The 14,573-nt window shown below is 45.0% G+C and overlaps 1 protein-coding gene across 1 annotated transcript in view; it reads right to left on the bottom strand.

The window, feature by feature from the left end:
* The window catches only part of PM20D1 (peptidase M20 domain containing 1), a 123,358-nt gene extending 109,320 nt beyond the window's left edge, over positions 1 to 14,038 (bottom strand). The window contains exon 1 of the mRNA XM_069756253.1: positions 13,771 to 14,038. Coding sequence (XP_069612354.1) covers positions 13,771 to 13,966 — 196 coding nt within the window. The 5' untranslated portion in view covers positions 13,967 to 14,038. The remainder of the gene's footprint in view (positions 1 to 13,770) is intronic.
* Between the last annotated feature and the right edge of the window lie 535 nt (positions 14,039 to 14,573).

Genomic DNA, 14,573 nt, shown 5'->3' on the forward strand with positions numbered 1-14,573 from the left:
AATTCCATGTAATCTATTCTTCCATCTACCCGTAAAATGTTTCACATGTCATTGGCTGCAACACATCCCAAAAAAATAATTGATCCATCCCCATGCTTAATAGTTGGAGAGATGTTATTTTCCTGAAATTCTGTGCCCTTTTTTCTCCACATATAAGGTACAGACCAAAAGTTTGGGCACACCTTCTCATTTAAAGATTTTTCTGTATTTTCACGACTATCAAAATTGTACATTCACACTGAAGGCATCAAAACAATGAATTAACACATGTGGAATTATATACTTAACAAAAAAGTGTGAAACAACTGAAATAATGTCTTATATTCTAGGTTCTTCAAAGTAGCCACCTTTTGCTTTGATGACGGCTTTGCACACTCTTGGCATTCTCTTGATGAGCTTTAAGAGGTAGTCAACGGGAATGGTCTTCAAACAATCTTGAAGGAGTTCCCAGAGATGCTTAGCACTTGTTGGCCATTTTGCCTTCACTCTGCGGTCCAGCTCACCCCAAACCATCTCGATTGGGTTCAGGTCGGGTGACTGGGGAGGCCAGGTCATCTGGCGTAGCACCCCATCACTCTCCTTCTTGGTCAAATAGCCCTTACACAGCCTGGAGGTGTGTTTGGGGTCATTGTCCTGTTGAAAAATAAATGATGGTCCAACTAAATGAATATGAAAATTGTACATTCACACTGAAGGCATCAAAACTATGAATTAACACATGTGGAATTATATGCTTGACAAAAAAGTGTGAAACAACTGAAATTGTGTCTTATATTCTGGTTCTTCATAGTAGCCACCTTTTGCTTTGATGACTGCTTTGCAAACTCTTGGAATTTACTGGATGAGCTTCAAGAGGTGGTCACCGGGAATGGTTTTCAATTCACAGGTGTGCCCTGTCAGGTTTAATAAGTGGGATTTCTTGCTTTATAAATGGGGTTGGGACGATCAGCTGTGTTGTGCAGAAACCTGGTGGATACAAAGCTGATAGTCCTACTGAATAGACTGCTAGAATTTGTATTATGGCAAGAAAAAAAGCAGCTAAGTAAAGAAAAACAAGTGGCCATCATTACTTTAAGAAATGAAGGTCAGTCCGAAAAATTGGGAAAACTTGGAAAGTGTCCCCAAGTGCAGTGGCAAAAACCATCAAGAGCTACAAAGAAACTGGCTCACATGAGGACCGCCGCCCCAGGAAAGACCAAGAGTCACCTCTGCTTCTGAGGATAAGTTTATCCGAGTCACCAGCCTCAGAAATCGCAGGTTAACAGCAGCTCAGATTAGAGACCAGGTCAATGCCACACAGAGTTCTAGCAGCAGACACATCTCTACAACTGTTAAGAGGAGACTTTGTGCAGAAGGCCTTCATGGTAAAATAGCTGCTACGAAACCACTGCTAAGGACAGGCAACAAGCAGAAGAGACTTGTTTGGGCTAAAGAACACAAGGAATGGACATTAGACCAGTGGAAATGTGTGCTTTGATCTGATGAGTCCAAATTTGAGATCTTTGGTTCCAACCACTGTGTTTTTGTGCGACGCAGAAAAGGTGAACGGATGGACTCTACATGCCTGGTTCCCACCGTGAAGCATGGAGGAGGAGGTGTGATGGTGTGGGGGTGCTCTGTTGGGGATTAATTCAAAATTGAAGGCATACTGAACCAGCATGGCTACCACAGAATCTTGCAGCGGCATGCTATTCCATCCGGTTTGCCTTTAGTTGGACCATCATTTATTTTTCAACAGGACAATGACCCCAAACACACCTCCAGGCTGTGTAAGAGCTATTTGACCAAGAAGGAGAGTGATGGGGTGCTACGCCAGATGACCTGGCCTCCACAGTCAACAGACCTGAACCCAATCGAGATGGTTTGGGGTGAGCTGGACTGCAGAGCGAAGGCAAAAGCCGTCATCAAAGCAAAAGGTGGCTACTTTGAAGAACCTAGAATATAAGACATAATTTCAGTTGTTTCACACTTTTTTGTTAAGCATATAATTCCACATGTGTTAATTCATAGTTTTGATGCCTTCAATGTGAATGTACAATTTTCATAGTCATGAAAATACAGAAAAATCTTTAAATGAGAAGGTGTGTCCAAACTTTTGGTCTCTACTGTCATTTGGTCATTGTGGCCAAAAAGCTCTATTTTAACCTCATGATTCCATAGGAGTTGTTTCCAAAATGCATCAAGCTTTTTTAGATGTTCTTTTACATACTTCTGATGCTGAATTTTATAGTGAGGACGCAAGAGAGGTATTCTTCTGATGACTTCCATGAAGGCCATATTTGTGTAGGTGTCTCTGAAGAGTGGAACCATGTACCACAACTACAGAGTCTGACATATCTTTCTGAAGGTCTTTTGCAGTCAAGCAGGGGGTTTTGACTTGCCTCTCTAGCAATTCTATGAGCAGCTCTCACTGAAATTTTGCTTGATCTTTCAGACGTTATCTTGGCCTCCACTACTACTGTTTACCGCCATTTTTAATTACATTTTGAACTGAGGAAACGGCAACATGAAAACGCTTTGCTATCTTCTTATAGCCCTCTCCTGCTTTGTGGGCCTTCACCATTTTCGTTCTCAGAGTGCTAGGCAGCTGCATAGAATAACCCATGGCTGCTGTTTTTGGTACAAGGTAAAAAGAGGCTGAGTTTTTTCAAAGCTGGGAAATCTGCATCACTTGGCATTTCCTAACAATGATAGTGAACAAGCCATAACCCTAACAGGCTAATTAAGGTCTGAAACCTTGGTCAAAGTTATCTGAGCTGACTTATCTGGAAATGTGTCATCTTTAACGTTAGGCCTTGTAGAGATCATTACATCTTCAACTTGCTTAAAGGTACCGTCACACTAGACGATATCGCTAGCGATCCGTGACGTTGCAGCGTTCTCGCTAGCGATATCGTCCAGTGTGACAGGCAGCAGCGATCAGGTCCCTGCTGTGATATCGCTGGTCGGGGAAGAAAGTCCAGAACTTTGTTTCGTCGCTGGATCTCCCGCTGACATCGCTGAATCGGCGTGTGTGACGCCGATTCAGCGATGTCTTCGCTGGTAACCAGGGTAAACATCGGGTTACTAAGCGCAGGGTCGCGCTTAGTAACCCGATGTTTACCCTGGTTACCATCGTAAAAGTAAAAAAAACAACCACTACATACTTACCTACCGCTGTCTGTCCCCGGCGCTGTGCTTCTCTGCTCTGGCTGTGAGCGCCGGGCAGCCGGAAAGCACAGCGGTGACGTCACCGCTCTGCTTTCCGGCCGCTGTGCTCACAGTCAGAGCAGAGAAGCAGAGCGTCGGGGACAGACAGCGGTAGGTAAGTATGTAGTGGTTGTTTTTTTTACTTTTACGATGGTAACCAGGGTAAACATCGGGTTACTAAGCGCAGCCCTGCGCTTAGTAACCCGATGTTTACCCTGGTTACCGGGGACCTCGGGATCGTTGGTCGCTGGAGAGCTGTCTGTGTGACAGCTCTCCAGCGACCAAACAGCGACGCTGCAGCGATCCGGATCGTTGTCGGTATCGCTGCAGCGTCGCTTAGTGTGACGGTACCTTAACTGTTTGAAATAACAGTAATTTTGACCAGGGGTGCCCACATTTTTACATGCCACTGTATATATCTACTATATAATTGTCTAAAGGTCACTTCCGTCTGTCTGTCTTTCTGTCTGTCTCTCTGTCTGTCACGGATATTCATTGGTCGCGGCCTCTGTCTGTCATGGAAATCCAAGTCGCTGATTGGTCTCGCCAGCTGCCTGTCATGGCTGCAGCGACCAATCAGCGACGGCCACAGTCCAATTAGTCCCTCCCTACTCCCCTGCAGTCAGTGCCCGGCGCCCGCTCCATAGTCCCCGCAGTCAGTGCCCGCTCCATACTCCCCTCCAGGCACCGCTCACATAGGGTTAATGCCAGCGGTAACGAACCGCGTTATGCCGTGGGTAACTCACTCAGTTACTGGCGCTATTGACCCTGTGTGACCAACTTTTTACTATTGATGATGCGTATGCAGCATCGATAGTAAAAAGATCTAATGTTACAAATAATAATTTAAAAAAAACAAAACGGTATTCTCACCCTCCGACGTGCGCGGTGTCCTCGGCAGTGCAAGCAGCAGGCTCCGGTGCCAAGGATGCTATGCGAGAGGGACTTCCATGATGTCACGGTCATGTGACCGCGACGTCATCACAGGTCCTGCGCTCATACCAACCCTGGGACCGGAAGCTGCCGCGTGCACCGCACACAGGCGACAGGACTACAAGGGGGGCCTCGGATGGTGAGTATATAATTATTTTAAATTTTTTAACCTGTTACATACGTGGCTGGGCAATATACTACGTAGCTGGGCAATATACTACATGACTGGCCAATATACTACGTGACTGGCCAATATACTACGTGACTGTGCTGTACACTACGTGGCTCTGTGCTGTATACTACATGGCTGTGCAATATACTACATGGCTGGGCAATATACTACATGACTGGGCAATATACTACATGACTGGGCAATATACTATGCGGCTGGGCAATATACTACGTGGCTGGGCAATATACTACATGACTGGGCAATATACTACGCGGTTGGGCAATATACTACGCGGCTGGGCAATATACTTTGTGGCTGGGCAAGATACTACGTGGATGGGCAATATACTGTACTACCTGGCTGGCCAATATACTACGTGGACATGCATATTCTAGAATACCCGATGCGTTAGAATCGGGCCACCATATAGTATCTATATACATAATTGTCTAAGGGATACTTCCGTCTGTCTGTCTGTCCTTCTGTCACGGATATTCATTGGTTGTGGCCTCTGTCTATCATGGAAATCCAAGTCGCTGATTGGTTGCCGCAAAACACCCACGACCAATCAGCAACGGGCACAGTCCGGAAGAAAATGGCAGCTCCATACTCCCTGCAGTCAGTGGCCGATGCCCGCTCCCCGCAGTCAGTTGCCCCGGCGCTCCGCTCCCCGCAGTCAGTGTCCCCGGCGCTCCACTCCCCGCAGTCAGTGTCCCCGGTGCTCCGCTGCTTACTCCTCGCAGTCCGTGTCCCCGACGCCCGCTCCATACTCCCCTCCGGTCACCGCTAACACAGGGTTAATGCCGGCGGTAACGCATTCCGTTACCGCCGCTATTAACCCTGTGTGTCCCCAACCTTTTACTATGATGCAGCATCAATAGTAAAAGAAAGTAATGTTAAAAATAGTACAAAAACACAAAACCTGCTATACTCACCCTCCGTTGTCCGCTGACCCGCTCGCGCCTGCCGCCATCTTCCTTTCCCAGCGATGCTTTGCGAAATTACCCATAAGACCTAGCAGTCTCGCAAGACCGCTAAGTCATATGGGTAATTTCGCAAAGCATCCTGGGAACGCAAGATGGCGGCAGCCGCGCGCCCATCTGCACAGCGCCGTTGGATCCCAAGAAGCAGAGAGACGGGACGCTGAGGAGCAGCGATAAGAATAGTGAGTATGTTCAACTACCAGGGGCCCTCGGATCATTAGGTGAGTATGTTTATTTTTTTAACCTGTGACATACGTGGCTCGGTAATATAGTACGTCACTGGGCAATATCCTATGTGTCTCTGTGCTGTATACTACAAGGCTGGGCAATATACTACGTCGCTGTGCATTATACTACGTCACTGGGCAATATCCTACGTGGCTCTGTGCTGTATACTACGTGGCTGGGCAATATACGTCACTGGACAATATTCTACGTGTCTGTGCTCTATACTACGTGGCTGGGCAATATACTACGTGGCTCTTCTGTATACTACGTGGCTGGGCAATATACTACGTGGCTCTGTGCTGTATACTACGTGGCTGGGCAATATACTACGTAAATGGGCAATATACTACGTGGCTGGCCAATGTACTACGTGACTGGGCAATATACTACGTGGACATGCATATTCTAGAATACCCGATGCATTAGAATCGGGCCACCATCTAGTATACAGTATAAGGTCCCCGCAGCTCCCTATTAATGGCACCGTAGCAGCTCCCTATTCACAGTTTGATGGTCACACAGCCATCCCTATATACAGTATTACGGCTAAGTAGCACATTACATACACTATGATGTTCTCATAGTCTCCGGTATATAGCATATAAATAGTGATGAGCGAATATACTCGTTACTCGAGATTTCCCGAGCCACCGAGTATTTTTTAGTGCTCGGAGATTTAGTTTTTCTTGCCGCAGCTGAATGATTTACATCTGTTAGCCAGCATAAGTGCATGTGGGGGTTGCCTGGTTGCTAGGGAATCCCCACATGTAATCAAGCTGGCTAAGAGATGTAAATCATTCAGCTGGGGCAAGAAAAACTAAATCTCCTAGCACTAAAAAATACTCGGAGGACCCCTGAGCATGCTCGAGACATCTCGAGTAACGAGTATATTCGCTCATCACTATATATAAACCTATAAGAGTGTCACAAAGGCCCAACGGGACTCACCTCTCAGGCCCAAAACATAATACCAAAAAGAAAGAAAAGGATCTAAAGGTGGAAATAATCCAAAAAAGGAATCATCAGACCATGCTATGAGCGGACAAAAATATTAAAGATCTAAATAAAGAATAGAGGGGTTTTATCATGAAAAAATCGTACAAATTTTATTGCACATATAAAATAGCAGACAAGATTACAAAGGTACGTAGGTGAAAAAAAAAGCAGCTAAAGACATTGGTGTTCAAACGGAAATCATTACAAAAAAATTGGTAATACACCGGACAGAAAAACATGTGTCTCAGGCTGATTTCACACTTGCGTTTTAAAACGCAGCGTTTTAAACGCAAACGCATTTGGTTCAAAAACGCGTTTAAACGCAGCGTTTTTTAGGTGCATGCGTTTTTGCGTTTAAACGCGTTTTTTCCTGCGTTTGCGTTTTTGAAACGCATGATGAGAAGTGTGTGACAGCTGCCAATCATCAAAATCAACTAGAAAACCCACTATAAACATAAATACCTAGGGTTAGGGTTAGGGTTAGGATCCCTAGTAACCCTAGGGATCCTAACCCTAACACAAACCCTAACCCTAGGGATCCTAACCCTAACCCTAACACAAACCCTAACCCTAGGGATCCTAACCCTAACCCTAACACAAACTCTAACCCTAACCCTAAAACACAAACTCTAACCCTAACCCAAACTCTAACCCTAACCCTAGGGATCCTAACCCTAACACAAACTCTAACCCTAACCGTAAAACACAAACTCTAACCCTAACCCAAACTCTAACCCAAACTGTAAAACAAACTCTAACACAAACCCTAACACAAACCCTAACCCAAACTCTAACCCTAGGGATCCTAACCCTAACACAAACCCTAACACTAACCCTAGGGATCCTAACCTTAACCCTAACACAAACCCTAACCCTAACCCTAGGGATCCTGTTATGACCTGGTGGTCAGGACAATAATGGACCTGGTGGTTAAGAGCACACGGAATGACCTGATAGTTACTGATAATAAAGGACGAGCTCTGGGACGTGGGAACTCTGCTGACCGCAATCCCTAATCCTATCAAACACACTAGAAATAGCCGTGGATTGCGCCTAACGCTCCCTATGCAACTCGGCACAGCCTAAGGAACTAGCTAGCCCTGAAGATAGAAAAATAAAGCCTACCTTGCCTCAGAGAAATTCCCCAAAGGAAAAGGGAGCCCCCTACATATAATGACTGTGAGTAAAGATGAAAATACAAACACAGAGATGAAATAGATTTAGCAAAGTGAGGCCCGACTAACTGAACAGACCGAGGATAGGAAAGGTTACTTTGCGGTCAGCACAAAAACCTACAAAAAGACCACGCAGAGGGCGCAAAAAGACCCTCCGCACCGACTCACGGTGCGGAGGCGCTCCCTCTGCGTCCCAGAGCTTCCAGCAAGCAAGACAACAATAAAAAATAGCAAGCTGGACAGAAAAATAGCAAACCAAAGAAATACAAGCTGAAACCTAGCTTCTGCTGGGAAGACAGGTCACAAGAACGATCCAGGAGAGAACTAGACCAATACTGGAACATTGACAGGTGGCATGGAGCAATGATCTAAGTGGAGTTAAATAGAGCAGCCAGCTAACGAATTAACCTCGTCAGCTGTGGAAGGAAACTAAGAAACACCCACCAGAGGAAGTCCATGGACAGAACCAGCCGAAGTACCATTCATGACCACAGGAGGGAGCCCGACAACAGAATTCACAACAGGATCCTAACCCTAACCCTAACACAAACCCTAACCCTAACCCTAAAACACAAACTCTAACCCTAACTGTAAAACAAACTCTAACACAAACCCTAACCCAAACTCTAACCCTAACGCCTAGGGATCCTAACCCTAACACAAACCCTAACCCTAGGGATCCTAACCCTAACCCTAACACAAACACTAACCCTAGGGATCCTAACCCTAAGCCTAACACAAACTCTAACCCTAACCCTAAAACTCTAACTCTAACCCAAACTCTAACCCAAACTGTAAAACAAACTCTAACACAAACCCTAACACAAACCCTAACACAAACCCTAACACAAACCCTAACCCAAACTCTAACCCTAACCCTAGGGATCCTAACCCTAACCCTATGTTAGGCAGGGCCACACTTAGTAACCCGATGTTTACCCTGGTTACCAGCGTAAACGTTAAAAAAACAAACACTACATACTTACCTTCAGCTGTCTGTCCCCGGCGCTGTGCTTCTCTGCACTCCTCCTGCATCCTGTGTCAGCGCCAGCCAGCCGGAAAGCACAGCGGTAACGTCACCGCTCTGCTTTACGGCTGACCGGCGCTGACAGTGCAGAGGAAAGCAGAGCGCCGGAGGACAGACAGCTGAAGGTAAGTATGTAGTGTTTGTTTTTTTAACGTTTACGCTGGTAACCAGGGTAAACATCGGGTTACTAAGCGCGGCCCTGCGCTTAGTAACCCGATGTTTACCCTGGTTACCGGGGACCTCGGGATCGTTGGTCGCTGGAGAGCTGTCTGTGTGACAGCTCTCCAGCGACCAAACAGCGACGCTGCAGCGATCGACATCGTTGTCGGTATCGCTGCAGCGTCGTTTAGTGTGACGGTACCTTTAGGGTACCGTCACACTAAACGATATCGCTAGCGATCCATGACGTTGCAGCGTCCTGGCTAGCGATATCGTTCAGTTTGACACACAGCAGCGATCAGAATCCTGCTGTGATGTCGTTGGTCGCTGCAGAAAGTCCAGCACTTTATTTCGTCGCTGGACTTCCTGCTGACATCGCTGAATCGGCGTGTGTGACGCCGATTCAGCGATGTCTTCGCTGGTAACCAGGGTAAACATCGGGTTACTAAGCGCAGGGCCGCGCTTAGTAACCCGATGTTTACCCTGGTTACCAGCGTAAAAGTAAAAAAAAAAACTCTACATACTTACCTTCCGCTGTCTGTCCCTCGGCGCTCTGCTTCTCTGCCCTGTGTAAGCACAGCGGCCGGAAAGCAGAGCGGTGACGTCACCGCTCTGTATTGTCCCCCCCTGGGACAAAGTAAAAAAGTTAAAAAAATTTTTTACAAGTGTGTAAAAAAAAAAAAAAAAATCCTAAATAATGAAAAAAATAAATAAATATTATTCCCATAAATACATTTCTTTATCTAAATAAAAAAACAAAACAATAAAAGTACACATATTTAGTATTGCCGCGTCCGTAACGACCCCACCTATAAAACTGTCCCACTAGTTAACCCCTTCAGTAAACGCCGTAGGAAAAAAAAAAAAACGAGACAAAAAACGCTTTATTCTCATACCGCCGAACAAAAAGTGGAATAACACGCGATCAAAAAGACGGATATAAACAACCATGGTACCGCTTAAAGCGTCATCTTGTCCCGCAAAAAACGAGCCACCATACAGCAACATCAGCAAAAAAATAAAAAAGTTATAGTCCTCAGAATAAAGCGATGCAAAAATAATTATTTTTTCTATAAAATAGTTTTTATTGTATAAAAGTGCCAAAACATTAAAAAAATGATATAAATGAGGTGTCGCTGTAATCGTACTGACCCGAAGAATAAAACTGCTTTATCAATTTTACCAAACGCGGAACGGTATAAACGCCTCCCCCAAAAGAAATTCATGAATAGCTGGTTTTTGGTAATTCTGCCTCACAAAAATCGGAATAAAAAGCGATCAAAAAATGTCACGTGCCCGAAAATGTTACCAATAAAAACGTCAACTCGTCCCGCAAAAAACAAGACCTCACATGACTCTGTGGACCAAAATGTGGAAAAATTATAGCTCTCAAAATGTGGTAACGCAAAAAATATTTTTTGCAATAAAAAGCGTCTTTCAGTGTGTGACGGCTGCCAATCATAAAAATCCGCTAAAAAACCCGCTATAAAAGTAAATCAAACCCCCCTTCATCACCCCCTTAGTTAGGGAAAAATAAAAAAATTAAAAAAAAATGTATTTATTTCCATTTTTCCATTAGGGTTAGGGCTAGGGTTAGGGCTAGGGTTAGGGTTAGGACTAGGGCTAGGGTTAGGGCTAGGTTTAGGGCTAGGGTTATGGTTAGGGCTAGGGTTAAGGCTACAGTTAGGGTTAAGGCTACAGTTAGGGTTGGGGCTAAAGTTAGGGTTTGGATTACATTTGCGGTTGGGAATAGGGTTGGGATTAGGGTTAGGGGTGTGTCTGGGTTAGAGGTGTGGTTAGGGTTACCGTTGGAATTAGGGTTAGGGGTGTGTTTGGATTAGGGTTTCAGTTATAATTGGGGGGTTTCCACTGTTTAGACACATCAGGGGCTCTCCAATCGCGACATGGCGTCTGATCTCAATTCCAGCCAATTCTGCGTTGAAAAAGTAAAACAGTGCTCCTTCCCTTCCGAGCTCTCCTGTGTGCCCAAACAGGAGTTTACCCCAACATATGGGGTATCAGCGTACTCAGGACAAATTGGACAACAACTTTTGGGGTCCAATTTCTCCTGTTACCCTTGGGAAAATACAAAACTGTAGAGAAACACTTGGGGGCTCAAAGTTCTCACAACACATCTAGATAAGTTCCTTGGGGGGTCTAGTTTTTAATATGGGGTCACTTGTGGGGGGGTTTCTACTGTTTAGGTACATTAGGGGCTCTGCAAACGCAATGTGACGCCTGCAGACCATTCCATCTAAGTCTGCATTCCAAATGGCGCTCCTTCCCTTCCGAGCCCTCCCATGCGCCCAAACGGTGGTTCCCCTCCCATATATGGGGCATCAGCGCACTCAGGACAAATTGGACAACAACTTTTGGGGTCCAATTTCTCCTGTTACCCTCGAGAAAATACAAAACTGGGGGCTAAAAAATAATTTTGGGCGGAATTTTTTTTTTTATTTTCACGGCTCTGCGTTAGAAACTGTAGTGAAACACTTGGGGGCTCAAAGTTCTCACAACACATCTAGATAAGTTCCTTGGGGGGGTCTAGTTTCCAATATGGGGTCACTTGTGGGGGGTTTCTACTGTTTAGGTACATTAGGGGCTCTGCAAACGCAATGTGATGCCTGCAGACCATTCCATCTAAGTCTGTATTTCAAATGGCGCTCCTTCCCTTCCGAGCCCATGCGCCCAAACGGTGGTTCCCCCCCCACATGTGGGGTATCAGCGCACTCAGGACAAATTGCACAACAAATTTTGGGGTCCAATTTCTCCTGTTACCCTCGGGAAAATACAAAACTGGGGGCTAAAAAATAATATTTGTGGGAAAAAAATTTTGTTTTATTTTTACGGCTCTGCATTATAAACTTCTGTGAAGCTCTTAGTGGGTCAAAGTGCTCACCACACATCTAGATAAGTTCCTTAGGGGGTCTACTTTCCATTCCAAAATGATGTCACTTGTGGGGGGTTTCAATATTTAGGCACATCAGTGGCTCTCCAAACGCAACATGGCGTCTCATCTCAATTCCTGTGAATTTTGCATTGAAAAGTCAAACGGCGCTCCTTCCCTTCCGAGCTCTCCCATGCGCCCAAACAGTGGTTTACCCCCACATATGGGGTATCAGCGTACTCAGGACAAATTGTACAACAACTTTTTGGTTCCAATTTCTTCTCTTACCATTGGGAAAATAAAAAATTGGGGGCGAAAAGATAATTTTTGTGAAAAAAAATGATTTTTTATTTTTATGGTTCTGCATTATAAACTTCTGTGAAGCACTTGGTGGGTCAAAGTGCTCACCACACCTCTAGATAAGTTCCTTAGGGGGTCTACTTTCCAAAATGGTGTCACTTGTGGGGGGTTTCAATGTTTAGGCACATCAGTGGCTCTCCAAACGCAACATGGCGTCCCATCTCAATTCCAGTCAATTTTGCATTAAAAAGTCAAATGGCGCTCCTTCGCTTCCAAGCTCTGTCATGCGCCCAAACAGTGGTTTACCTCCACTTATGGGGTATCGGCGTACTCAGGACAAATTGTACAACAAGGTTTGGCGTCCATTTTCTCCTGTAACCCTTGGTAAAATAAAACAAATTGGAGCTGAAGTAAATTTTTTGTGAAAAAAAGTTAAATGTTCATTTTTATTTAAACATTCCAAAAATTCCTGTGAAACACCTGAAGGGTTAATAAACTTCTTGAATGTGGTTTTGAGCACCTTGAGGGGTGCAGTTTTTAGAATGGTGTCACACTTGGGTATTTTCTATCATATAGACCCCTCAAAATGACTTCAAATGAGATGTGGTCCCTAAAATAAAATGGTGTTGTAAAAATGAGAAATTGCTGGTCAACTTTTAACCCTTATAACTCCCTAACAAAAAAAAATTTTGGTTCCAAAATTGTGCTGATGTAAAGTAGACATGTGGGAAATGTTACTTATTAAGTATTTTGTGTGACATAGCTCTGTGATTTAATTGCATAAAAATTCAAAGTTGGAAAATTGCGAAATTTTCATAATTTTCGCCATATTTCCTTTTTTTTTCACAAATAAACGCAGGTAATATCAAAGAAATTTTACCACTATCATGAAGTACAATATGTCACGAGAAAACAATGTCAGAATCACCCGGATCCGTTGAAGCGTTCCAGAGTTATAACCTCATAAAGGGACAGTGGTCAGAATTGTAAAAATTGGCCCGCTCCATAACGTGCAAACCACCCTTGGGGGTTAAGGGGTTAAAAAAAACACACAAAAAAACAGCACTATTTTCCATTTACCAGTACACGATATGGTAAAACCAATGGTGACATTCAAAAGTACAACTTGTCCCACACAAAAATAAGTCCTCACATGGCCATATTGCCGGTAAAAAAAAAAGTTATGGCTCTGGGAAGAAGGGGGGGGGAAACGCAAAAATGAAAAATGGCCCCTGGGTCTTATAAGGGGTTAAACATTTTCAGCAGTCTCTATATACAGAGGTTTGATAACCTGACTACATGTGCTGCTGATACAGAATGTCATCATGTCACAATACTGTACATACAGTCCATAGAAGCCACGCATACAGCACATGATATACTCATGCGTACACCCATCATGCACAGCTCTCTGCAGAGGTGGTCAGAAAACCCAGGACAGGCTGTAAAAATGATGCAGGTTTGGAGGCTGAAGAATCCTATATAGATTATATTGACTGTAATTATTATTTTACAGTGATGTCTCCATATCAGAATTATGGGCTGTAGACATCTAGCACTGATAATCCTAATGATTTATTATGGCTTTCCAATGTGTCCATACAAAATAAAAAGTCACGTTGGTAACTCTGCTCTCCGGGTAATACTCCTGTATGGATACTCTCCATATACACAGCTCACACATCGTACATTACTATTAGTACATTACTACCGGCACTCACCTACTATGGCTGTCCTCAGCTGCTTCCTCTCCTCAGGTGTAAACGCCACCTCTGCCGCCCCGGGTCCCTGCCAGGAGACCAGTCTGCTGGGCAGTGTGTACGTCCTCAGGAGAAGCGCAGCCACCAATAAGCCCACCGCAAGGAACAGCAAAGCGAGCAGGGCGCCCCCTGTGGCTCTCCAGCGGGGTCTGGACATCCCTGATGCTGCCTCACTGCTGGAAACTCTGGCTGCAAGGCAGCATGGGAGGGTAGTTCTGTGCACAGTGTCTTCTGGTGCACCATGTGACTGCAGGCAGGGTGTGCTGACTGTACTGTATGCAAACACACAGGAACTCTGCTGCCACCTATGGGAACTAAGTACTAACTGTACTTTAGGGATTACAGCCAAACCAGAAACCTTCATTTACAGCAGGGGTCCCCAACCTGTAGCTCGGTGAGGCGGGAGCCACAGGTCGCTGGCAGTCCCATGAATTGTGGCTCATGGCTGTCTGTCAGCTTGGTACATTAGCTCCAGTTTTAGCAAACAGACATGAACAGCCAGAGGCATAGCTAGGGTTTTGGTTCAGGGGGGGCGAAGCTTCTGAGTGGGCCCCTAACCAGGTAACCTTGATTACAACTCGGTGGCGCACCCTAATAGTGGAGGAGAACCTCAGCAGATGACCGCGCTGTTGCTGAAAATAATCTCTATACAAAGACCAATATTGATATTACTGCCATATGGTCAGTGGTAGATACCAGTCCTACAGAACATATAAGAGATCACAGCACAGTTACAGATAATGACTTACCGCTGACGTCCTTTC

This window comes from Ranitomeya imitator, chromosome 3 (assembly GCF_032444005.1).
Source record: "Ranitomeya imitator isolate aRanImi1 chromosome 3, aRanImi1.pri, whole genome shotgun sequence".
NCBI classification, from domain to species: domain Eukaryota; kingdom Metazoa; phylum Chordata; class Amphibia; order Anura; family Dendrobatidae; genus Ranitomeya; species Ranitomeya imitator.